Source organism: Barbus barbus (genome assembly GCF_936440315.1).
Source record: "Barbus barbus genome assembly, chromosome: 46".
Lineage (NCBI taxonomy): Eukaryota > Metazoa > Chordata > Actinopteri > Cypriniformes > Cyprinidae > Barbus > Barbus barbus.
The window spans coordinates 22,398,772-22,424,505 of record NC_136724.1 but is presented as its reverse complement, the minus strand read 5'-3'; the positions used below and the strand labels follow the sequence as shown (position 1 = coordinate 22,424,505).

Below are 25,734 nucleotides of genomic sequence, written 5' to 3'. Positions count from 1 at the left end.
TGCAGATTACAGTTGATTTTATTAATAATTTTACAGTACATTAATTTTTAGTGCATAAATTTTTTTTTGTAACAATTATGTAAATCCTCATAGATAATATTAAGGACATTCTAGAATATTGTTTGATGATTATCAAGAATGCTGGTTAAAAATGATATGGATCTACAATTTAGGTGCATTCTTTGACATATTTAGCATTTATTTATCACTTTCTTGCCTTGATGTTCCTGTTAAATGCTCAGTGCAGTGTGCCATTTATTTTACTGATGTACAATTATTGCATGTAATCTCTTAATTAAAGTGAGTTTTTTGTAATCTGCATGTTATGCATACGTTAACAAAAAATACTAATTGAGATGGAGAGCAGGTCAAGTATATATTTCAGGCCATACTCATCTGCATCAATTGAAGGAAAGTTCAAATAAGTAATTGCAACAGAAGACAACAGAAAGTATCTGCGTGCTGACCTAATATCACACTGGGTTTGTTATGGGTTTGCTTTTGATAAAGCAATTGTACTTTCCTGTGAAAGTGTTTCGCGTCTCAAACTAAATTAACCACACTTAAGCACACTCTTATCTTCACTGTGCGCCGTTTTTTTTGTTAGTGCGACATGCAGAAGCTCAGCAAATTTTTGTATTTCCTTAATGTGCGTTAGTCACTAAAAGCTGATTCAGATGCATTTGGGCCATCGTAGAGTACATGGTTTTGATTTTGATTTTAATATGATTAGTCCTTTCTGACAGGAAGTCCCGCAGGTCCGTGGCATCCACTGGAGAGCAAAGATGACATTTGACATCTTAACAGATCTGAAACTGACATTAGAAGTGAGCATGTTTGAGAAAATGCACCACAATTCGCCCTCAGCAAATGTCACACAAGAATGTCTGTTCTGTTCTGTTCTATTCTTTAATTTCTAAAAACTTTCAGTTTGTTCAAGATTGGTTCCTATTTCTTTTCTTTTTGTTCAAGAGGAACTTGCATTGTATGTGTGTCTGTGTGTTACCTTCCTGTGCATTTCCCAGAATGCCCAGTGATGGTGTTATTTATGAACAGAAATATGCTCATTAGTCAGTCCTTTTTTATTTTTGGTTAAATAGATTTTGTGTTAAACAAATGTATGTGTAATGTTCTGGATAATGTTTTGGATGACAGTGCCCTATTATACACACATATGCGTAATAATAATAGTAACAGTTACAATATTCTAACCCTAATCTTAAAGTGACTTGAACGAAAGCAATTAGTCACAGATCTGTTATTATCTATTCATATAACACAGTTTTTCAGTAATATATCTGTAACAAAAAGTGTATTATAAGGCATTACGCATGCATTATAATTTATTTAAAGTAAAACAGCCTTTGGTGCTGACATGGCATACTTGTAATAAATTACCGAGCTGTTTAAATAATTCTGAATAGCTTTATAATGCATTATATACAGTATTGATGCTTTATAGTTGCTAAATTATCATTATGGAGTATGCAGAAAATCATATTCATGCCAAATGAAATCCTCAAGTCAATGAAATCTAGACGCCGTAAACTGAAAGTATACAGTCTTATCTGTGCTGGAAACTAGTTATGTTGGGAAAGAACGATTGAGCCATTTCATTGTCTGTGGTAAAGTAATGGTGACATGCCGCACACTGAGGTTTTGCAGAGTACGGCATTTTCCAGGAATAGCAATGATTTAAAAAAAAAAAAGAAGCATATTGATTTTTACTTACTACCTGCTTATTAATTAATTAATGCATTTATTTTAAAAGCACAATATAGCTTTTATGATTATTTTCTGCCCTTTGCTGACTCTTAGAATTAAATGGGCATTTTTAATGGGTTTTTTTTTTTTTTTTGGCTGCTCCACATTTTTTTGCAGTATGCAGGTTTTCTGTTGAGTGTGAAATTTTTATTTTATTTTTAATTAATTTATTTTATTTTTTAGAAATAGCTCAAAGTAAGTTGAGACATATCTTACTCATTTTTTAATTCTGCTTTTTACAGCTAAGCCTTGGACACAAACACCATGAATTACTAATATCTAATGAATGAGTAATATAGTAAATAATGGACTGATGGTCAGTGATGTGGCTTTGGACATGTTGGGGATTTTTTGGTCATTTGCATTTTGTCTTTTAGAGGAATAAAGTATAAGTTATTCCAGTAGTTTGTTTTTAATATTAAAACAGTCTCAACATTTTTAAAATGCTTTAAGAATCGAAAGAGAAAGCTTCAAGCCGGGGTTTTGTTTTTACTGACCAGTAGTCTTAATTAGTGCTGCTTACTAGATCAAGTATCACTATTATTATTGCTTATTCCATAGTTCAGAGTTAGTAATGTGATATGTTTATTCTTCAGAAATGTGTAATTCTTCGCCAGTTAATTTGCATTAAATCCCACAGATTTGCATTGAAGGAGGGACTCGATCCATAACTACGGTCCTGAACAGTTGACTTGGATCTGTAAGCAACCACCTAGCAACTGCATAGCAACGCTTTGACCACCTCAGCATCAAGTCACAGTGAGTTTTGTAAGAAACCTCTCAAATGTTCTTCATAAATCTAAAAATCTAGTTTAGTAACAGGATGCAATCCAGCTTTGAGAAGTACTTGAATAAATTAATTATGCATCCTTATGGGTAATGTGATTAATTTATACACAAGATGTTACTGTTTTGGTAGAACAAGATAGCACGTCTATAAGCATATAAGTGGTTTCAGCTCTGTCTTCATGTAATACATCAAATTTATGTTATTAGTTTAAAAACACAGATTCGATCATCTCTTTGAGAAGATGTTAATGCAATAAATAGTGGTGGAACTGAAGTGTTTTTCGGCTTCATTGTGTCTCTAATTTAAGGACACCGAGCTTTGATGTTATAGTGAGAGGATGGGGTGGGACTTGGATCCATTTTGAAAGGTCAGCGGTGGGAAGTAACACACGGCCTAACTCTGGCTACAAACAGGCCACATTCAGTTCCGTTTTGAACTGAAGAAAGACATGCATTAGTAATTAGGCAGCAGGACTGTTAGTATTTGACTCCAAGACTGTGGCAGACCTACTTACAGACGCCTGAAAATAGAGAAGTACTGAGAAAACCCATGCCGAGGCCTCCCTAGAACCTTCAACTCACTAGTACTCACTACAACACCATTGCCTCAGTTTACCAAAACTACACATTTTACATTCACTTTCAAATTAGTGGCAATTCAGTGTCAAGCAGTTGTTTGCTTTTAGTTTGTTTGAGTTTTCCCACATTCCTTCACTTTTAAATAGCCTAGTTTGAAAAAGCACCATATGCATTTTACTTTCACTTTTAAATTAGCGGCAATTCAATTCAAGCAACAACAAAATACAATGTAGAACATAGAACTTTTATTAACAAAACGATTAAAACTAGGCTATACCATGCTATATGCATAATATCAAATAATGAATAACTTACACAGTTTAAATAGGCAAAACTAAAAATCAGTAAAGAATGGGGAACAAATAATTATGTAGAATGTTTATTAGCAAAACTAATAAGAAAGTTTGGAGGCACGGACGCATACACCTTGATGTAAAATAATAATAATAATTATTGAAGGAAAAATAAAAAATAAATAAATACACAGTTTAAATAAAATAAAAATCTGCAAATACTGTCGAACCAAATAAATGAGAAACTAATGTTTTTTTTTTTTAAACTTCCATTATCACTTAGATTAATGGCAGAAGTCAACAGGCTTTTCAAAATCTAAAATATATTTTTAAAACAGGCGCTTTTACATTTAGTTTTGAAACTCTTCCGCCATCGTCTTGAATTTTTCAAGCTCACTTTTTTTTCAAGCTCTTGCTTCTTTTTGAGCCACTCCTTTGTTGCCTTTGCCGTGTGTTTTGGGTCATTGTCATGCTGGAATACCCATCCAAGACCCATTTTCAATACCCTGTCCGGCTTCAATGGCCTGGCCCTGACGGTACATGGCCCCATCCATCGTCTCTTTGATGCGGTGCAGTTGTCCTGTCCCCTTAGCAGAAAAACACCCCCAAAGCATAATGTTTCCACCTCCATGTTTGACGGTGGGGATGGTGTTCTTGGGGTCATAGGCAGCATTCATCCTCCTCCAAACATGGTGAGTTGAGTTGATGCCAAAAAGCTCGATTTTGGTCTCATCTGACCACAACACTTTCACCCAGTTCTCCTCTGAATCATTGGCAAACTTCAGACGGGCCTGTACATGTGCTTTCTTGAGCAGGAGGACCTTGTGGGTGCTGCAGGATTTCAGTCCTTCGCGGCGTAGTGTGTTACCAATTATCAATTCTTGGTGACTATGGTCCCAGCTGCCTTGAGATCATTGACAAGTTCGGGGCTGATTCCTCACCGTTCTCATGATCATTGAAACTCCACAAGGTGAGATCTTGCATGGAGCCCCAGTCCGAGGGAGATTGACAGTTATTTTGTGTTTCTTCCATTTGCGAATAATAGCACCAACTGCTCATCTGCCCTAGAACTCCTCTGGGCTCCCTGGTACATCCGGACAAACCTCGGTCGTCGTTTCCTGGTCTCCGGCTGTGCCTCGACCCTCCACCCCTTTGGCTTCACCTTCTCTAGGTCCTTCACCAGCGCCACGCCCGCCACCAAAACCTCCACCCTCCGTCCTCTTTTCTATTACCTACTGTTGTTGCGTGAGGTCATGCCTTCTGAGGGGGGAGCTAATGTCACGATGAGCTCTAATTAGTTACGAGCTCTAATTAGTTACCATGGTTCCTGATTAGTTCATCTTTGACCAGCTGTTCCTGTTTAGTTCCCTCATTTACCATGGCTGTATCCGAAATCGCCCCCTATACCCTCATTCACTATTCCCTACATTAGTCCACTCATACAGTTCACTTGAAGGAGTGAAAGAAAATGAGTGAGTGAATTCGGACACCGAGTGCACCGGAAGGACTGCCGTTTTTGCATATTATGTATATTACATTATGTACATTATGTATAAACCGCCATCTTCTGGCGAGACGCGGGAATTCACTCGGCACACGCCTCTCACAGTGCATTCTGGGGATTCTCTAGCCGTTGAGTGTACATCGGTTGCACACTCGTTTTTGCGGTGCATTATGGGATTGAATGAGTGCACTCAAGAACATCCACTATGGTTTCGAACACCACTTAAAATGGATGTCCCCTCAAATAGTGCACTATTTGAGGGTATAGGGGGCGATTTCAGATACAGCCCATGTGTGTATTTATACTCCTTATTTGAATCTTTCCATTGTCAGTGATTAGCTTATGTTATGTGTTGTACCGATTCAGTATTCTCAGTAAAGTCTGTTTGGAAGAATGCTTCTTCGTTTGCTGTCCTCCTTCCTTGACAACCTGTGACATATATACTGTATATATTTGATAAATATAATGATAATATAAATAATTCATGTGTAATATAATTTGATAAAACTTATACCTAATTTTAAAAAATACATTTAAATATGAAAATATAAAGATCTAAGCTAATATAAAATGTCAATGAATGCAATAATATTATATAAAAAAATACTAAATTACACTGGTATGGAGCACAATCTCTGTGACTTTAATACTTCAGTTAGTAGTTTTAGAGGTTTCATCACATCACCATGAGCATGAGGACTAGTAATAGTGATACTTAACTAATCAAACAACGCTAATAAGGAAGAATTCCCAAATAGGCCTGATTTTGAACCACAGACAGACTCTTGTAAAGCATGCAATGTACTGTAGGTTCTGTCCTGCTTTTCTATCTTCATCTGTTCTGTCTTTATCTTGTGAAGGGCAGTCATTCTCTCTTATCGCTTTGTGTCTTATAGTTGTATCTTAAGTGCTTGTTGTCAGTGTCCTCGTGCAAACCTTGTGGGTGAGAGACGGCGATTAACCTCAGCGTGATGAGGATAGGTGATGATTTCTTTAATTCACCCCAGCACGTCGCATGTGCACACACAGGCAGGCTAATTTCTCCTCTCATTTTTCCATCCATGACCCACTTCTGTTTCAGAGTGTGTGTGTGTGTGTGTGTGTGTGTAAAGATATTTTTCTACATGCACACATACTCAAACACACATATGCATGGATGCCCTGCATTATACATGTGAAACATTTATGTTTTCCTCTGTGGGTTTCAGTTGTTTCCAAGCATAACAGATGACTTCTTCCCACAAAGCCATTGAAGATCCGGATGACACCCAAGCCTCAGATGCGAGCCAGTTTGATCTGCTCTTAGCATCCGAGAGGCCGTGTGTGTGTGTATGTGTGTGGAGAGCGAGGCTGGAGGGAGGAGTGTTTGAGTGCATGACAGCGGGAGAGATCAGAAGAGAGATTGTTCCAGTGCTGGACGTGATCCTGTGTGGACGCAACGCCTGGATGTGTGCGGGAAAACGCACTTATTCCCATTTTTATGACTGTTTGCTTTGGTTGTGCCTCTCTGGACCCTGTTCTGCCCTGCTGACCACGTCTCTGGAGCAAAGTGGCTCTTCTGTGCTGGAATGACGAAGCTTAGGCTGGACAATCAGGTAATTCCCAGTTGGACAGTGCATCTGATTTGATATGATAGAAAAGTATTGCATGCATGTGACTCCTGGGATGCTTGAAAGATGACTTTTGGGAAAGTGTTGCAGTTGAGCTGGTGTGCATTAGCAGGACTGTGAACTGCAGTAGTTGCATATGCAGCGCTTTTGACTTCAGTGTGTGTTTTGCTGTAAATTGTGCTGATAGTGAGTGGGTGAGTAAGTATATGTGTGCGTGTGTGTGTGTGTGTGTGTGTGTGTGTGTGTGTGCGTGTGCCGTTTTCCTGGTGTGATGGGCCCGCTGAGAGCAAAGGTAGGTCAGAGTGCGCAGAGAGCATAATTATACACTCTAACATTAATGTATAGAGAAAGTGTGAACCATTTATATATGTATGTATGTGTGTGTGTGTGTGTGTGTGTGTGTGTGTGTGTGTGTGTGTGTGTGAACAGTTTGAGCTCAATTAGCCATTTGATTTTACGGCACTTTATGCAGTGTGATCTTAAACTGTGTACGATGTATTTTCCTGAAAAGAGCATGAGCTATGTTCATACTTCTTCTTTTTTTGAGAGCAGGGACTGTCGTGATACAAAAAGAAGCAACATAAAAGTAATCAGTATGACTCCTTTGCTGTATTCCAAGTCGTATGATAGTTTTGTGTGAGGAACAAGCACAAATTTAAGTCGTTATTCAGTTATAGTCTTTCAGATTTCATTCACATGTGCATATTTCTCTTGCTCGAACAGTAGACCATGGTGTTAGCAACATGCATGAACTGATAAAACGTGTACCTCAAATGCAATGCAAGCTGCTTTGGAAAAAAATGCAGAAGTGTAAATATTAAAATCATGCTCATAGTTGTGCCAGGTTTACATTAATAACATTTTGTAACCAAAAGCGAAGTTTGAAGTTGAAGCTGAAAATCAGTGCAGAAATGTAAATGGTTTTTGAGAGCTGGGGATCTGAGATTATTAGTCAGTATGCTCTGAGGTTTGGTGAAGTCATGTGATGCTTTGGTTTTCTCAAAAAGCATCATGTGACTTTAGTATTCACATGGAAGTTGTGCAAAAGTTGTGTGATATTGTAAAGACACTTTTATGGTCAGAACCTGGTTATTTTTCATTGTATGCAAAAGAGGCATGCTTGACTCCCTTTTAAAAATCCGTCTGTCTTCATCTGTCACATGCTCATAAACCAGCACATGTCAGCCATCAGAGAGTCAGTCAGACCTGTTGCACTGGGTCACTTCCTGTTTTCTAGCGGCTTCCATTAATAACTGAAATATTACTTAACTATCTAGCTATCTATCTGTTGTTCATTATATCATTCAATCTATCTATCATTTTATCATTGATTTCTATCGTTGGTTCTGTCTGTCTATCGTTCTGTCCATCCATCCATCCATCTGAGAGCAGCATGGGTCAGTCTGTGACGTTTAGGAGTTGTGGACTGATTGTTGTGTTATAGTGGTCTCTGGTCTTCTGTGTGTGTGTGCTTTTCTTTTTTTCCAGAATTTACTCTCATTCCTGTGTCCTGAGCTCTTTCCCAGCATCATTTGCGTCCTGTCTCTCCTCGTCCCAGTTTTCTCTCGTACTCCTCCTCTCTTCTAGAGCGCTGACCTCCAGTATGTTGTCGAATGAGGTCACGGCTGTGGGTTTCCTCCTCGTTTGGTTCCTTCTCTAAAGCTTCTGCTGATTATTTGGGCTGGTCACTGTGATTTCCTGTGTAAACGTCACTCTAATTTATCTTGTACTAGTTTCACGCTGTTCATACTTTAATCTGGATTAGCAATAAATGGCCAGTTTTGATATTTAACACTGTAGATTAATAAAATCTGAATTTTTGTTATTATTTTGCATATGTAGGATGTTTATTAACATTGATTGAACAATTAAGCATGTAACAATCATGCAGTAGTTGTTTACTGAAAATTTGTGTACATTTTGACATGTAAATCCACTCTAATTTAGTCCTTTAAAGTGTATTACAAAAAATAGTGCATGCTGGATTATGTTTGAAACTAAACAGTGCATGAATATTTAATGGCATAAGCTTTGAGGCAGTAAGCGGTAATGGTGTATCAATGGTTGTGTGTTGCTGAAAAATAAATCTAGCAACACATTGAGTCACACTCTTCACTTTTGGCACCACAAAAGCACAACTAACTAGCTCTGAATCAGAGTTTCATAACCCAGAGCTGAAAGTGGCCTTTTACCCGGAGATTAAGTAAGGACTTTATCCCAAAGTTAAGCAATCTATAAAAAACTCTTTTCTTGATTGTCCTCAAACATACAGAACATGTTGATTATGCATTTGTATTCAAGGAAGTCGGTTTTGATTCTCCACCCTTAAGTTTATTTATGATCAGCTGAGTTTCCTCCATTTGTTCACTGCAGGAGATCTATCAGCTTCACATGCGATAGTGTGGTTTTTGTAGGACAACATGGTGTGATAATTTTAGCAACACTGGTCACCGGTGTCCTTAGTGCCTTTTCTCTTCATGTTGATAAATCCGGTAACACAGACTGAAATGCAACAGTGCATCTGTATAGTTTTGACAGTTTATGTGGCTTTCGTGATAGCAGCAGGTGTTCCACACTAAATTACTGGATGTAAGAGGATGGTTGATCACGTAGCTCTGTAAGGGGCTGTTCTTGAATGTGGCATGGTTTATTATTAATGTTTTTTTTTTACACAAACAGAGGTGTGCTTTAATAGTTAATAAGTGATTAGATTTATGATTGAATTAGTGAAGAAGTTCCACCGACTTTAACTAAATCTAGAGAATTTGCAACCATCCAGTCTAGTAACCAATCAAAACAGTTTAGCATCCTAGCATTGTGGAGCAAACGTTTAGGGTCAGAAAGATTATTTTTAAAATAAATGAACACCGCAAGGAAGCGTTAAATTGATATTTATGTTACAAAAGATTTCTATTTCAAATCAATTCTGTTCTTTTGAACTTTCAATGCATCAATAATCCTGTAAAAATTAAATGCATCAGTTTTTTTAACATTGATAATAATCAGAAATGTTTCTTGAGCATCAAATCAGTATATTAGAATGATTTCTGAAGTATCATGTGACACTGAAGACTGGAGTAATGATGCTGAAAATACAGCTTTGCATCACAGAAATAAATTACATTTTAAAACATATTCATATAGAAACAGTTGATTTCAATCGAAATAATATTTCACAATATTGCTGTTTTTACTGCTTTTTTAAATAAAAAAATGCACCCTTGGTGAGCAGGCGAAACTTCTTTCCAGAACAAATAAATCCTACCGACATCAAACTTTTGAATTCATTTAATATTATTGGGTTGTATAGTACTGTTTTTTATTGAGTTGTATAGAACTGTTTTTGTACATCATGTCATTACTGCATTCGAATGTATTGGCTTAACAAATGCAATTTACATTTACAATAAATCTTGCGTATGATTTATCTATTTTCACAATGATAAGCACCATTCATGATCTCTGTCACCATGGCTGTAGCAGAAATGGAAATAGAAAGCGCTTTTGTGCTTTTCTCAAGAGCGCAGTCTCACTCTGAGCTCCAGGGAAAGCAGAAAAGACCACCAACACTCGGTTTAATTGTTCGTTATCTGCGCTGTCATTCTTTTCTAATGGAGCGATGGCCAGCGAGAGACACAAAGAGAGTGAGAGACATGAAGGGACCAATGCCAGACCTGGTTGCTCCACTTCTTTTTAACGGGTTATAAAAGTGGGACAGTCTGTTCCATGGAAGTTCTCCAATTAAAGTTTCTGGGGACCAATTCACTGGAAATATATCTATATTCACCCTGTCCTACATAGGAGGGGGGCGGTGCGCTATGTATGTGAGAGAATGAAGTACAATACGACAGGGGGTGTGTGTAAAAGGGTTTCTTCTCACAAAAAAAGGAGCGAACGAGCTGAATGGACGCTTGGACAAAATGAGCATGGACAGAGTGCTGTATTTAGATATTTATGTCACCAAATACTGGTTCTGTTGGACTACTGACTAACTCGCATGCGTTTCTCTGCGGTATAGTATTGTTTTACAGGCCTCGTCTTGTGTCCGGTGTCCTCAAACACCGGTTTCTGCTGTCTCTTTGCTGTTTTTGTGGCCTGGTCTCGTATCACCGTTCTTCCCACTTTGTCCTTGGGCTGCTGGTTTCTGTGTGGCGCCTGCGTTACTCTCTCTGAATCGTCTCTAGAGAGCGAAATGAGGCCAGTGCTCTATTTTTCCCCACCTGCCCCAGTCAACTGCCAATTATACAGCGGAGAGCTAATCAGGCGAGCGAGAAACACTTCTCTGCTTCCTCATTGGTCTGGTTTTATTAGCTGCTAAGTATGAGGGGATTCATGCATGTGGTTGACGTGTCTCTATCTCTATCTATCTCTATCTATATCTCTATCTCTCTCTCTCTCTCTCTCTCTCTCTCTCTCTATCTATCTATCTATCTATCTATCTATCTATCTATCTATCTATCTATCTATCTATCTATCTATCTATCTATCTATCTATCTATCTAGCTATCTATCTATCTATCTATCTATCTATCTATCTATCTATCTATCTATCTATCTATCTATCTATCTATCTATCTATCTATCTATCTATCTATCTATCTATCTATCTATCTATCTATCTATCTATCTATCTATCTATAATTACTGATCTTTAAAATAAAAAAATAATAATTTAGTTATTATTTAAAATGAATATTTATATAGATATAGACATCATCTGGATATATTTAGGAAGTATATTTATTCTGGATATATTGGTGTGTCCACCAGGCTGCGTAACTAACATAACCAGTGAGACATTACTATGTTTTCTGCGGCTGACCCTGATTAACTCCAGACTCAGTGGAGTAAACCTGCATCAGAAACTCTTGATTTAGAGCTTTATTTTGACATCGCTGTATTTTTATAGATGGAGTGAGCAATTGATTTGGAGAGTTTATGAAGGAGACCATCTGTGTCTCGCTGGCCTGCTTCACTCTTGAATTGGCACCAGTTTAACCAGTCAAGTTTACTAACAGCTTGTTTTAAAGAGTCGATATATTAGTCTGAACATTAGACACCACACAGCCTCTCTCTGACTGTCCAATGTATATTTCACACTTAAAATGGTGAAACACTCACTTTAGCAATCTGATTGTTATTTTTTATACATAATAGGGTTTTTATCAGTCCATCTGGAAACAAAATTGTGTTCACAAGGTACTGGGTTGATTCAGCGGGTGCTTTTCTGGATGAATAGTCACTGGATTTACCAAAGTTTACCAGGTTAGTGGCATCAGATCTTTGAATGATATTCTGAGTTTTGTTTAAAGCAGCTAAACTAGATGTACAGAAGTGTATTTTTTTACTTGGCTACAGTGAAATATTCTGTATTTATCGTATTTTATTTATGTATTTTGTGGTGTTTTCTATATAAACCGATCACAGAAACTACTACAGCATAATTTACTTTTGCATAATCCTTGAGGTAATCTATTTCTGACAAATGACACTCTAAAACTTTTACTTTGCCATAAGAGATCTGAAAATTCATGCATTTTCTGGCATTTCAAAGAATGAAGAATGTGCTGAATTTGAATACAGAGAAATATAAGGATAAATAAAATCCATAATATAAATATCTTTGTATTATCCAAAATATATCTTATTGTTTGGATAATTTTATATTTATTTAATATGAAATACATTTTAGATTATTTTTTGATAATATTATAATCTTAAACTTATTATTTGGATAATATGTTATCCAAAGACCCTAAACTAAATTATTAAAACTGATATATATATATACTTTTTAATATATATTCAATTAAAGCATAGAAATGTAAGAATAGTTCCAATAATCATTGTAACTATTTCAGTATTTGCAGTGGGTGAATGTGCACTTGATGAACCACAAAACAGGTTGTGATATTTAAGGTAAATAACCATCTAAAGCTGTGAAGGGGTGAATCTGTCACTACGAGCCGTCAGTAATGAGGTGACGGAGATCTCTGGAGGTTTACAGGACACTTTCTAAATGTGGACGTCACTGACATCAGTGTCTCTTTACAGCATTTACTGTGCAGATGGCAGGCATCGAGGGAGAGGTGCAGATATCTGGTGCATGTGCAGTTATGCTGTTTAAGGCATTTGTGTGTAGAATAAAGGGGAGGCATAAACATGCTGACTGAAAAATGATATAAATAAATCCAATGAGTCAGTGTCCCTCTTGTGTGCAATTAAACAACAATATAATCAGCAGAAATGCAGCGTGCTGATGCTTCACAAAGCTACAGGACAGTGACCCAGATCACACGTTCAATGCAGCCGATGCAATCTGCAAGTCAAGTTGATTTATTTGTATAGCACTTCAATCACACATGTTCAGTGTTAAGAAATTTCCTCAAATATCCAGTATTTTTCTTATGCTGTCTAAAGTTTTGGTATGATTTCATTCAAATTTAAGATTAAAAAATATCTGTTTTATCAGTGGGTTGTGGGTAAACGTGAATATGCATGACACCACATACACGATTTTATCATGGCTGTGAGGCTGGAGCAATTGCAACACTCATTATGAAATAAAGACAGATCAAATTGAAAAATGTAATCTTTGAACATGATTTCATTTAAGTACTTAGGTCTGTTTTGCTTGCTGGTCAATGAATTTTTGTGAACAGGATTTAAAAGGCACTGTATGTAATTTCTTTGACTGTACTAAAGTATAAAAATCCCATAATATGTTTGCAGGTAATTAGATGCTACAACTAGTTATTCTGCTTTGAAATGTGCGCTCCGTGTCGGAATGCCTGTTTTTATTTTGGTCTGTGTGACTCTGCCCACTGGCAATTTACCTAATAGTTTTTCAATACCCAGGGTTGCCAGTTGGTGGAAAACACAGCAGCCATGAAAGCCAGCAAATGAACTGCGTCAGAGATGCTACCTGACCTAAAAACCTCTGCATCCATCTAAAAAAAACTCTATGACCAGCGGAATATTAAAACATGGTTAAATCACCTCGTCAACTTACAGTGTAAGACCCATCAGTTAGTGGTAGTCTGAGGAGGAGGGGCAGAGAAACAACGCTCTCCGATATTTTGACAATTCACATTGCAATTTTAAATATTTTTCTTTCAAAAGAGAACCATAATTATCCCTGTAACATAAAGGCGTCTGCAGCTGTTTATTTTGGTTTTATGTCTTTTCAGACTCACAAATGTTTGGTGAAGTTTTAACAATAGCAAGCTAAGAACCATGAGATCACCTTCGAGATGCATATGGATGTCACCAGCACATTGAGATCACAGAGAACAACTAAATCGCTCTGCAATTTAGCTTAAAGTCAACTCTCAGTCTTCCGCAAATTCAATCCAGTCTGTGTGCCCTGGAGAAACGGCAGGAGTTTGTTATTTTTAGAAATAAATTGTGGAAAAAGTCCTACACACAGTCTTAGCTTGCAGAGCTTTATTAAATGAAAGGTTTCTTAAGACTTTTCTGACTAAAACGTGCTGTTATTGTTTAAGGATTTGCAGTGTTGTTACCAGGGTGTTGCTACGCATTTACCAAAGTGTTCTAAGTGGCTGTTAGTCCGCTGGCTGGGGTATTGAGTTGTTATTAGTGCTTTACTGGGGTGTTGAGTGGTTGTCAGTGTGTTGTTAGGGTGATTGAGTGGTTGATAGGGTGATTAAGTGGTTAGTGCTTTGCTAGGATGTTCTGAGTGGTTGTTAGCGTGTTGCTACGGTGTTCTGAGTGGTTGTTAGCGCTGTACTCGGGTGTTGAGTTGTCGTTAGTGTGTTGCTAGGATGTTTGAGTGGTTGTTAGTGTGTTGCTAGGGTGTTTGAGTTGTTGTTAGTGTGTTGCTTGGGTTTGTGAGTGGTTTGTTATTGTGTTGCTAGGGTGTTTGAATCGTTAGTGTGTTGCTAGTGTGTTCTGAGTGGTTGTTAGTGTGTTGCTAAGGTGCTCTGAATGGTTGTTAGTGAGTTGTTAGGGTGTTCTGAGTGGTTGCTAGTGTGTTTCTATGGTGTTTTAATGGGTAGAGTGTTGCTAGGATGTTCTGAGTGGATGCTAGTGCATTGCTAGGCTTTTGAGTGGTTTTTAATGTGTTGCTAAGGTGTTGAGTGGTTGTTAGTGTTGTTATAAGGGTGATTGAGGTGTTGATAGGGTGATTAAGTGGTTAGTGTGTTGCTAGGATGTTTGAGTGGTTGTTAGTGTGGTGCAATTGGGTTTGAATGGTTAGATTGTTGCTAGGGTGTTATGAGTGGTTGTTAGCTTGTTATGGTGTTCTGAGTGATTATTAGTGCTTTACTAGGGTGTTGCGTTGTTGTTAGTGCGTTGCTTGGGTTTGTGAGTGGTTTGTTATTGTGTTGCTAGGGTGTTTGAATTGTTAGTGTGTTCTTAGTGGTTGTTAGTGTGTTGCTAAGGTGCTCTGAATGGTTGTTAGTGAGTTGTTAGGGTGTTCTGAGTGGTTGCTAGTGTGTTTCCATGGTGTGTTAATGGTTAGAGTTTTGCTAGGATCTTCTGAGTGGTTGCTAGTGCATTGCTAGGCTTTTGAGTGGTTGTTAGAGCGTTGCTAGGGTGTTGAGTGGTTGTTATTGTTGTTATAAGGGTGATTGAGTGGTTGATAGGGTGATTAAGTGGTTAGTGTGTTGCTAGGATGTTTGAGTGGTTGTTAGTGTGTTGCTAGAATGTTCTGAGTGGTTGTTAGTGTGTTGGTGATTGTGTGGTTGTTAGTGTGGTGCAATGGGGTTTGAATGGTTAGATTGTTGCTAAGGTGTTCTGAGTGGTTGTTAGTGCTTTACTAGGGTGTTGAGTTGTTGTTAGTGCGTTGCTTGGGGTTGTGAGTGGTTTGTTAGTGTGTTGCTAGGGTGTTCTGAGTGGTTGTTAGTGAGTTGCTAATGTGCTCTGAGTGGTTGATAGTGTGTTGCTAAGGTGTTTTACTGGTTGTAGTGTTGCTAGGATGTTCCGAGTGGTTGCTAGGGCATTGCTAGGGTTTTGAGTGGTTGTTAGTGCGTTGCTAGGGTGTTGAGTGTTTGTTAGGTTAGGTTTTTAGGGTGTTGAGTTGTTGTCAGTGCGTTGATACAGTGGTTGAATGGCTAGTGTGTTGCCAGGGTGTTTTGAGTTGTTGTCAGTGCATTGCTGTGGTCTCTTACTGGTCCAAGGCAAAATATTGTTTTATAGGTGTGCTTTTATACTGCTTATGGAATTGGAATTTATTTTAATATCAGTAAAATGAAATGCATCACTGGTTATTTTATGTTTCTTGTCTTTTTCAGTCTGTTTGACATTTAGCTGTATCCCGATAAGCAGCATGACTCAGCGCCATGACATCAACACTGCTTGCTGACACGGTGCAGCAAAGGATGCTGGGAAACACCAAGCGTTATTTTGGCAGCACTGAAGACAAAGAGGGTGAGGATGAGGAGGACGAGGAGGAGCGATTGAAGAGATTTAAACAAAATGGAATGATTGATATGGGAGACAAGGAACACCAGAACCGGGCCGGACGCAAGACGGATGGATCCAAACCGGCGGCCGTTGTGATTGGATGGCAGAGAGGAGAGAGGCAGCCCAGGGCCGTTAACTCCGCCCAAAGAGGAATCCCACATTTACCCAGTCAGCCGACTCTTTATCATCAGACAACCAATCAGCCGCTGTATCACCCGGTCTTGACCAATCAGCAGTCCCGGCGGCGTCTGATGGAGCGCAGCATGACCACGGTCACACCTGTGGAAGACTCGCAATTCGCCGTGATTGTGTTCCGCATCGGCATCCCTGACATCAAACAAACGGTCTGAGCGTTTCTCATCGCACACATGCTTCACATGCATTCACAATTTGTGCTAACGATTGGCTGATTATCATTTTCACAAGTTCTTCTCCATCACTTCTTTAATTTTGCAGCTACAGATATGGTACAGATATTTATAATATTAATTTTACTTCTATCAATAACTATAATATAGGACTGTAATGTCGTTATTATTATAAATTAATTTAATTTGATAAATTAATATAATATAATTTTTTAAATAATAATTGTCAAATAAATAGAAGTAACAATTAAAAAAAACAATATTGATTATTTTTTGTTTTGATATTTGTAGTGTAATTTTTATTTTTGTTGTTTTATTATTTTTGTTGTTTTATTGTTTATTCAAATATATATAAATACAATAATAATTTAGAATATATTATATTATTATTATTATTCATTAATAATATTTTGTTTTGTATTTGTGGCATAATATTTATTTTTAATAGTTTTTATTGTTTATTAAAAATGCAAATAAAATCCTTTAAAACATTCTCTTATTATTATTCATATTTAGTTACTGTTGTTAAATTAGCATAAATAATGAAATAGCATTAATAATTCATAATAATTCTTAATATTTTATTTTATAGTAGTTTTTTGGTTATTATTATGTCCAATAAATGGAAATAAAATAATTTACAACTGGTTGCATTATTATTGTTATTATCTATAAATGAATAATTTATTTTTAATTTATTTTGTAGTGATTTTTTTAGTTATTGTGTCAAATAAATTAAAAATAATAATGGATACTTTATAATGTATACTATGGGCACTTAGCATTGTACAATATTGGTCAATCTCTAATTATCCTTCACAGCATCCTGATGACATGGAGAGCGAATGGAGACTTTTTCTTAAGACTTTTGCTCTTCTGCTTCTCAGATGTTTTTCATGCGAAAATGATTCCTAGAGTCTCATGTGTCTCCAGAGTTTCAGAAGAGATCTCAATAATGTCTCAGACTCTGCTCACATTTGCCAAAACACCAAAAAAGTCAGATATCTCAAAATGAATGCAAACATCGCTTTTGTAAGATCTGATGCTCACATATCATTCCTAAACACACTGTACAACAGTAAATGTTTCTAATGAGCTTCTGAAATCTTCAAAGAAACGCACACACACACACACACACACACACACACACTCACTTTAATATACTCTGGATCTGTTTTGTCTCCCAAGGTTATTGTGGGAGGGATCGAGACATTAGAAGGAAATTAAAAAATAAATTAATTCAGGGGGAGAAAAGGGGAACATGGGACTCTGTAATGAAGGAATATTTACTGCGTTTGTATATTAGTGTGTGTGTCAAGTTATTCTGGGGAAATTTTAAATAAACACACACACTGAGCTTGAGTTCCTCTGGTGATTTGTGTTGGAGCTCTGACCTGATTTAATGTCAAAATCGCTCTCATCTAAACTCATCTCAACTCCTGACTCGATTAGCAGCTCACTTTAACGAGCTCAATCACGGCACATTAACAATCCCCAGATAAAGCTGCATATTATGAAGTTTGGTGTTGGATTTTAATATGCAGGATGGTTAATGGTTTACAGTATGCCAGAAGCCTGTTTTAAAGCTTTTGAAAGGGCTTGTAAAAGTGAAGTTCCAATGCAAACGACACAGAAATGTGTGTCATTAGTATTTTAAACATACAAAATGTTTCAGGTTCAATATAATCTTTGACATGTTGTTATTCACCACAGAAAATGATTGCAACGTACTGCAAATATATTTACAGAAATGGGTTTCAGTGTCATTTTAATACTTTTACAAATAATACTTAATTTTTATATTTTAATGAATATTTTTTATTACAGAAAATTATTGCAACATATTGCAAATATGTGTACAGTAATGGGTTTGTCATTTTAATAATATTAATTATAATATTTAATATTCAATAATAATAATAATAATTTATTTTTAGTATCTTTGACATTCTATTATAGTTTAACATTTTGAATATTGTATTTTCTTATTATATTATATTTTCTGTTTTCACATTAATGTTAGCTAAAGTTTTATTAATTTTGCAGTTTTTTTAAAATGTTACAAAATATATAAAGTATTATTAAATTTTGAAATTTTTTATAATTTAAATATTTAATTTTGCAGATTTTTTTAAATTAGTTTTAGTGTGTTTAAATAGTTGTTTTACTTCAACTATATGAAAATAAGAAATGTTACCTTGGCATCTAGCTAGCTAAAATAGTTTTTCATAATTATATGAAAAACTATTTATTTAATTCAGTTAACGTTTATTTTAGATTAGATTTATTTTATGCATATACAATGAAAATTTTGTATGCAGATATAGAAGTTGCACATTTCTGCTTGTAAACCTCCAGAATGTGTTTCCAGTAGATATCCATTACTGTAAACAGGACTTTTGTATGAGTTCCGAGTCAAAATGAAGCTCATCACAGATGCTGTCAATAAAGCTGAAAGTTATTTTGAACTTTAAATCCAGTTCAATCTGTTGTTCTTATGAACCTGTTTTTTTCTCTCTCCGTCTGTAGAAGTGTTTGCGGTTTGATCCCGATTCAAGTGTTTGGAGCGCAAAGCAGCAGATTATTTGTTCTCTCAGCGAGTCGTTGTGGGACGTTTACAATTACGGCCTCTTCCAGCCAGCTGGAGACGGACGAGATGCCAAGTTCCTGGAGGAGGAGCGCTTGCTTCGAGAGTTCGCCCAGTCCCTGGAGAAGGGAGTGCCCTACCTGGAGGTGCTGTGGAGGATATGTGACCCTGGACCACAAAACCAGTCATAAGGGTCAATTTTTTGAAATTGAGATTTATACATCATCTGAAAGTTGAATAAATAAGCTTTCCATTGATGTATGGTTTGTTAGGATCGGACAATATTTGGCCGAGATACAGCTATTTGAAAATCTGGAATCTGAGTGTGCAAAAAAATCAAAATATTGAGAAAATCTCCTTTAAAGTTGTTCAAATTAAGTTCTTAGCAATGCATATTACTAATCAAAAACTAAGTTTTGTTATGTTTACCGTAGGAAATTTACAAAATATTTCCATGGAACATGATCTTTACTTAATATCCTAATGATTTTTGGCATAAAAGAAAAATCAATAATTTTGACCCATACAATGCATTTTTGGCTATTCCTACAAATATCCCCCAGCGACTTAAGACTGGTTTTGTGCTCCAGGGACACATATGAGATCACAGTCTCACAAACACTACACAACATCACCCAGAATGCACCTAAACCTCATAACGAAAAAGCTTGAACATTCCCTCCATTTTTGACCGATTAAAAATAATAATAAAAATACAGGTCATTTAACACTTTGTCGCAATAGGAACCTGCTGTTATATCTTTTAATATTTTATTATATTTGTATGAATATTTATTGGACCTGAGCTATCATTAACAATGAATACTTACATTTTTATTAACCAATTCTAAGATTATTAAACACTGTAAAAAAATGTATTGCTAATATTATTTAATACATTGACATAAATTCTTATTTGTGTTTAAACAGCTTATTTATTTTCCACAACTTATTTGTGTTTAAAATGTATAATTTAATGGCATTACAGCACAATTTAAACATAAAATAAAAATCATGAAACAACAATAATGAACTTGGATCATTGTTTTGGCTTTCAGAAACTACATTTAATAGATGTGGTGCTAATGAATAAAAAAAATATATAAAAAAAACACATAAAACACATGTGACAGCTTTCCCTAACCCCACATTTATGAAAAAAAAAAAAAAAATCAGCCTTTCTGTTCAAATCTGCTATATTTAAATAGTTGACTATATGTAAGTTTTATTCTATTTTTAAGATTTAAATAGTTTAATTACTCTGGTATATTTATTTAGGTTTTAGTAAGATCTGTTTATTTGTATTGTATTTATATGTGTGCATATCTTTTTTGTTATTTGATTTGATTTTGAACAGCCCTTTAGTCCTTGCAGTTTGAAGCAAACGCTCCCATCGTCTGTTTTGAACCTCTTGATTCTCTGACAAGGCTTTGACCAGTTCTTTCTCTCTTCCTGGTGTCTTTAACTTACAGTTCAGATACAAGACGCGGGTCTACAAACAGACAAACCTGGATGAGAAACAACTAGCGAAGCTACACACCAAGGTAAATACAAGACAACAAATTATAGATTGTGTATAATTGTAGAAACGGTATTTTGTGGAAAGGTAGATGTGTGTTTTATAGGAAGGAGGTGAAGTGTCTGTGTGTATCTCCCTCTACAGGCCAATCTGAAGAAGTTCCTGGATTATGTTCATGCTGGAGCAGTGGAGAAGTTGAGTAAAGCTCTGGAGAAAGGACTGGACCCTAACTACCACGACACTGAGAGCGGAGGTGAGACTGTGTGAAGGCTCATGTGGGAGTCTCCGAATGGTGCTTTTAAAAATATGCCTAAATTAACTTAATTGCAGCTGCAGAAAACTGATTTTTGTTCTCTTCATTTGTTAACATTACTTAACTACATTAGTTAACATGAACGAACAAAGAAACATATTTCTAAAGCATTTCTTAATCTTAATTAATGTTCATTTCAGCTATTACTAAAACATTAAAATCAGACGTATCTGTTAATATTATTTAATGGAACTAAATATTAACATGAGCTAACAGTTTTATGAACTAATATTAACAAAAATAGTTAAATGCTGTAACAAATGTATTGCTTATTGTACGTTCATGTTAATACATTCACTAACATTATCTAATAGGACCTTATTGTAAGATGTAAAATGAACATTAACTGAAATAAAATAAGCATAAAATGTATTTTTTTATTTCAGTTAGCTGTCAAAGCAACATTTCTCATTTTTCTTTAGTTAAAATAATAAAATATCTAAAACTAAGTAAAGTGAAATAAAACAAGTTTTCATTTTCATTTTAGTTAAAGTTTTAATAATAATAAAAAAATTATAATATTAAATGAGAAAAAACATAAATTACTAAAAATAACAAAAATGTAAGTGAAAAGAGAAAATATAAAAATAAAATTGAATTTAAAATATTTACGAAAGCTGTAATACTATAGCATTGATACTAAAATAGCACTGGCCTGGAGGTTAGATCTGTTTTTTAATCTAATTATGTTATAGTAGATGCAGATTGAACGAAGAATATTTTTAAACCTTTGACATTTTCAGTTCAGATGAGTGTCATTATGTGGCCCGTCAGATTCTTCTCGTTTCATTGACCTTAGGCTCAAAGCTCATTATGTTCATGATGAGTCTGTTCTCGCGATCTCTTGTGCTTTTTCATTTAAAGGATGCTTTTTATTTGATGTGACGTTCAGCGCACTAATTGCAGCGACGTTCTGGAATAAGTAGTTCAGTATTTAGCTTGTAGGCGCTATGATCTCATCACAGTTTCGCTGCAGCTCATTAGGCAGTTAAGAGGATCCTTTCATATTTGTGGTGGCAACCTTAGATAGTTAACCATATTTAGTGAGCTGGATGATGCATTGTAAGACAAAAATAAGCAGAAAAATGGGCAATGCCATGGCAGAAAATGACCTTTTTTATGCATAATTCAAAAGGTAAAACGCAGGTGAAACACCTGTGAGGAATCAATACAGAATTTTTTTTCATATTAACACTGTACATTTTTTACAGACTTTTCTTAGAGTGTATGGGATCAGGTCTAATTTATTTATACAACACTAAAGCAGCTTCACTTCAGCAATAAAACAGGAAATGTTTTACGAAATGAAATGTTTTACGAAATTAAAATGATATAAAACTAAACTAGAAAGGTGTCCAGTTTATTTGACTTTATTTTGTGTTTATGTATTAAGTATTTAAGTGTTAAACGTTAACTGAAATAAATATTTTAAATAAAATATTTAAAAATTTGCCAATGCAACATTTCTCATTTTCATTTAGTTTAAGTTAAAATAATAGCTAAACTAAATAAAGTTGTATCTGTTAAAGTAATAAATTAATTTTGTACTGTACAAAAAAATATATAAAGCTAAACTAAAATCTAGAAGCCTTCTCAGTTTATTTTATTTTAATGTATATTATTTTATCTTTTATTTTAATACAGCGCTTTTAACTCCCTGCAATACTAGCTGTTTCTTTGAAGTTTACAGGCAATTTCTAAATGAAAATAGCTTCCACACTATGGTTTTTGTGTGTGTGTTGCCTGTTTCTCTTAAATAAAGCTGTATCTGTTTTCATCTGTTTCTCAGAGACTCCTCTGACTCTGGCGGTTCAGGGCAGTCTGAGCGTGGAAGGGATTCGAGTTCTGGTGCTGAATGGGGCTCATGTGGATTTCAGATCCAGAGATGGACTCACACCCCTCCATAAAGCAGTCAGAGCGCACAACCAATCCACACTGATGGTACAAACACATGCAGTTCATTCACAGCACGATAGACGAAAATGCATTTGAAGGAATAGTTCTCCCAAAAATTAAAATTTGCTGCAAATGTACTCACCATCAGGCTATCAAAGATGTAGATGAGTTTGTTTCTTCATCAGGTTTGGAGAAATGTAGCATTGCATCACTTGCTCACCAGTGGATCCTCTGCAGTGAATGGGTGCCGTCAGAATGAGAGTCCAAACAGCTGATAAAAACATCACAAGTAATCCAGTCCAATCCAGTAACTCCAGTCCATCAATTTATGAGTCACCAAATATGAGTCCTCTATCCATGATATTGCTTTATCCAGTGTAAAAAGTTGTCTTGTCAGAATCAGGAGAGAAATCTGCACAGATCAAGCACCATTTACAAGCCAAAACAGCTCTAAACAAATATGTGGCTGGATTTTGATGTGAGAGACAACACTTTCACTGGAGGAAGTGTTATTATACATTATCGATTTATATTTTGGCCAGAAGCAATATTTAATAGTTAAAAACGTCTTAACGATGGATTTGTTTGCAAACACTCAAGATGTTAACTGGTGGACTGGAGTGGTGTGGATTATTGTGATGTTTTTATCAGCTGTTAGGACTCTCATTCTGACGGCACCCATTCACTGCAGAGCATCCATTGGTAAGCAAATGCTAAATTTCTCCGAATCTGTTTCTATGAAGAAACAAACTCATTTAGGATGGCCTGAGGATGAGTAAATTGTCAACACACTTTTATATTTGGCTGAACTATATCTTTAAACACCATTTAGCTCCATTTCATTTACGGGTTAAACTCGATTAGTGCATCTTTAATTGGCTTGTTTTTTGTAAATCTTAACATGCATTACTCTTCATTTGATCCTAGGCGCTGCTGTCTTTGGGAGCTTCTCCAGATTATCGAGACCGCTGTGGACTGACGCCGCTGTATCACTCGGTGCTGACAGGGGGCGAAACGTCCTGCTGTGAAACTCTGCTGTACTACCGAGCACGGCTGGGCATCAGAGACGAGAACGGCTGGGACGAGTCACACCAGGTGTGTTTACTGTCTTAAACACAAGACAATAATATACGTCAAAGTGTGTGCATGCATTGCGTCTGTGTTTTTTGGTTTATATTCACATCATTCTCTCTCTCTTTTATTTGGTTCTCTTTTCATCTCTCTATGTGGCCCCCAATATTTATATTAAAAAATGTGTGTTTTGCTACATTAGATGACGAAATAGTAGACTTGAGCATTCAAGTGTGGAATTTTTAATTGTTTGAATTTTTTAAAATTCTAATTTGATTTGAATAATATGCCAGTCTCTCATGCTCTTCGCCTTCTTGTTTCTAAACACCTGTGCATATCTGTGCATGTTTCATCCTGATCATCACTCTGTCTGTATTCATAAGCACCTCTGTTGAAGATGTTTTTCCATCATATGTTAGATGGTGTGACCTTTACCTTAACCTCATTACACAGCAAATTAAAAAAGACTAGTGACCATTGTAGTAGTGACCTAATAATGGGTTGCAATGCTAAATGCAAGTACTAAAATGAAACTACACATGTATAAAGTTAATTAGGCTTGTCAGTTGTTAAAAAATGAAGGCAAAATGCTTCTTGCTACAGTATATTTTGTTGTTGACATGTAGCTGATTAAGCTATGCTATTACAATAAACTCAGTGCAAAAATAGATTCTGTTGTTTACTAAATCTATTAGATAGAGGTTTTATTGTTTGCTAAAACTTAGAAATAACTGAAGTTAGGCTGGAATAAAATAAAAGATGTATATCAGATGAAAAACTAAATACCACTGTCACCCTGGTGCCATTTTGGAGAGTATCACATACGTAAACAATATACGCGGATACATTGTTTACGTTTGATCTGAACGTAAACAATGTATCCATGTAAATATGGCTTGATGCAGGGTGATGCAGAGGAGAGACAAATTGTTGAATAAAGTCGTTATTTTTGTTTTCTTTGCACACTAAAAGTGTTCTCGTAGCTTCGTAAAATTACTGTTGAACCCTTGATGTCACATGGATTATTTTAATGATGTCCTTGCTACGTTTCTGAGCCTTGATCGTGTTAGGATCCTTGCTGTCTATGGAGGGTCAGAGAGCTCTCTGAATTCATCATCATATCTTACTTTTTATGTTCTGAAGATGCACAAAGGACTTTGAGGTTTGGAAGGACATGAGAGTGAGTAATTAATGACAGAATTTACATTTTTGGGTGAATCTCTTTAAGTACTAAAATTAAATCTTATATAGCACATGATAAAATTACTAAAACTTCAATAACATAAATTATGTACTAAAATGACTAAAACTCAAGCAGAAAGAAAAAAATATTTAAAGCTTTACCGAAATATAAATAAAAAAGGGATAAAAATTATAATAGCACATAATAAAATTAATAGTGCTGTCAAACGATTAATCGCGATTAATCGCATCCAAAATAAATTTTTGTTTACATAATATATGTGTGTGTACTGTGTATATTTATTATGTATATATAAATACACACACATGCATGTATATATTTAAGAAAAATATGTTATGTCTATATTAGTGGTGTCAAAATTAGCACGTTAAGCATTAGCATGCGATTAATTTTTTTAAAATATTTAACGCAATTAACGCAGGGGCAGGGCTAGGGTTGGCCACCCCATTCGCAACTGCTGCCTCTGTCTCTTTTTTCTTGAAAAGGATTGTGTTTATTTAGATGCAGAACGTCTTTATGACCACATCAAACGGGAGACGTTTCAGACACGCGCTCTAACTTCGCCTCCACGCCAGGCGCGAGTCAAACGAGTGTGGAAAAGATACTGTGCTCGTAGCGCGCTCTTCAAATACACGCACAAAGGTGCCGGCGCACGCTGTACCCTGTATCATTTCATATCAAACAGCGAAAGAAACTACGTGCATGCAATGTCCTTGTCCGTCAGTTAAGGCATGAAGTTACCAAAAAGGTGATGCATGCATGTGCGTCACATTTAAGAACATGTCTCTGAAATGGTTTTAAAAACTGTCCT

General features: G+C 35.9%; 1 protein-coding gene and 2 gene segments (V, D, J or C); 2 read left to right on the top strand and 1 right to left on the bottom strand.

Moving 5' to 3' along the window:
* LOC306864845 (Ig kappa chain V-III region MOPC 63-like) overlaps window positions 1-25,734 on the bottom strand; it is a 684,433-nt gene that overhangs the window by 538,661 nt on the left and 120,038 nt on the right.
* Window positions 1-25,734, top strand: part of LOC306864846 (Ig kappa chain V region K29-213-like) — a 764,502-nt gene that overhangs the window by 620,693 nt on the left and 118,075 nt on the right.
* LOC306864818 (SH3 and multiple ankyrin repeat domains protein 1-like) overlaps window positions 6,400-25,734 on the top strand; it is a gene marked incomplete at its 3' end in the record, with an annotated part of 50,596 nt that continues 31,261 nt past the window's right edge. Inside the window, exons 1-7 of the mRNA XM_079409056.1 lie at window positions 6,400-6,524; window positions 15,794-16,309; window positions 18,863-19,066; window positions 20,393-20,464; window positions 20,584-20,692; window positions 22,542-22,693; window positions 23,576-23,743. Coding sequence (XP_079265182.1) covers window positions 15,842-16,309; window positions 18,863-19,066; window positions 20,393-20,464; window positions 20,584-20,692; window positions 22,542-22,693; window positions 23,576-23,743 — 1,173 coding nt within the window. The 5' untranslated portion in view covers window positions 6,400-6,524; window positions 15,794-15,841. The remainder of the gene's footprint in view (window positions 6,525-15,793; window positions 16,310-18,862; window positions 19,067-20,392; window positions 20,465-20,583; window positions 20,693-22,541; window positions 22,694-23,575; window positions 23,744-25,734) is intronic.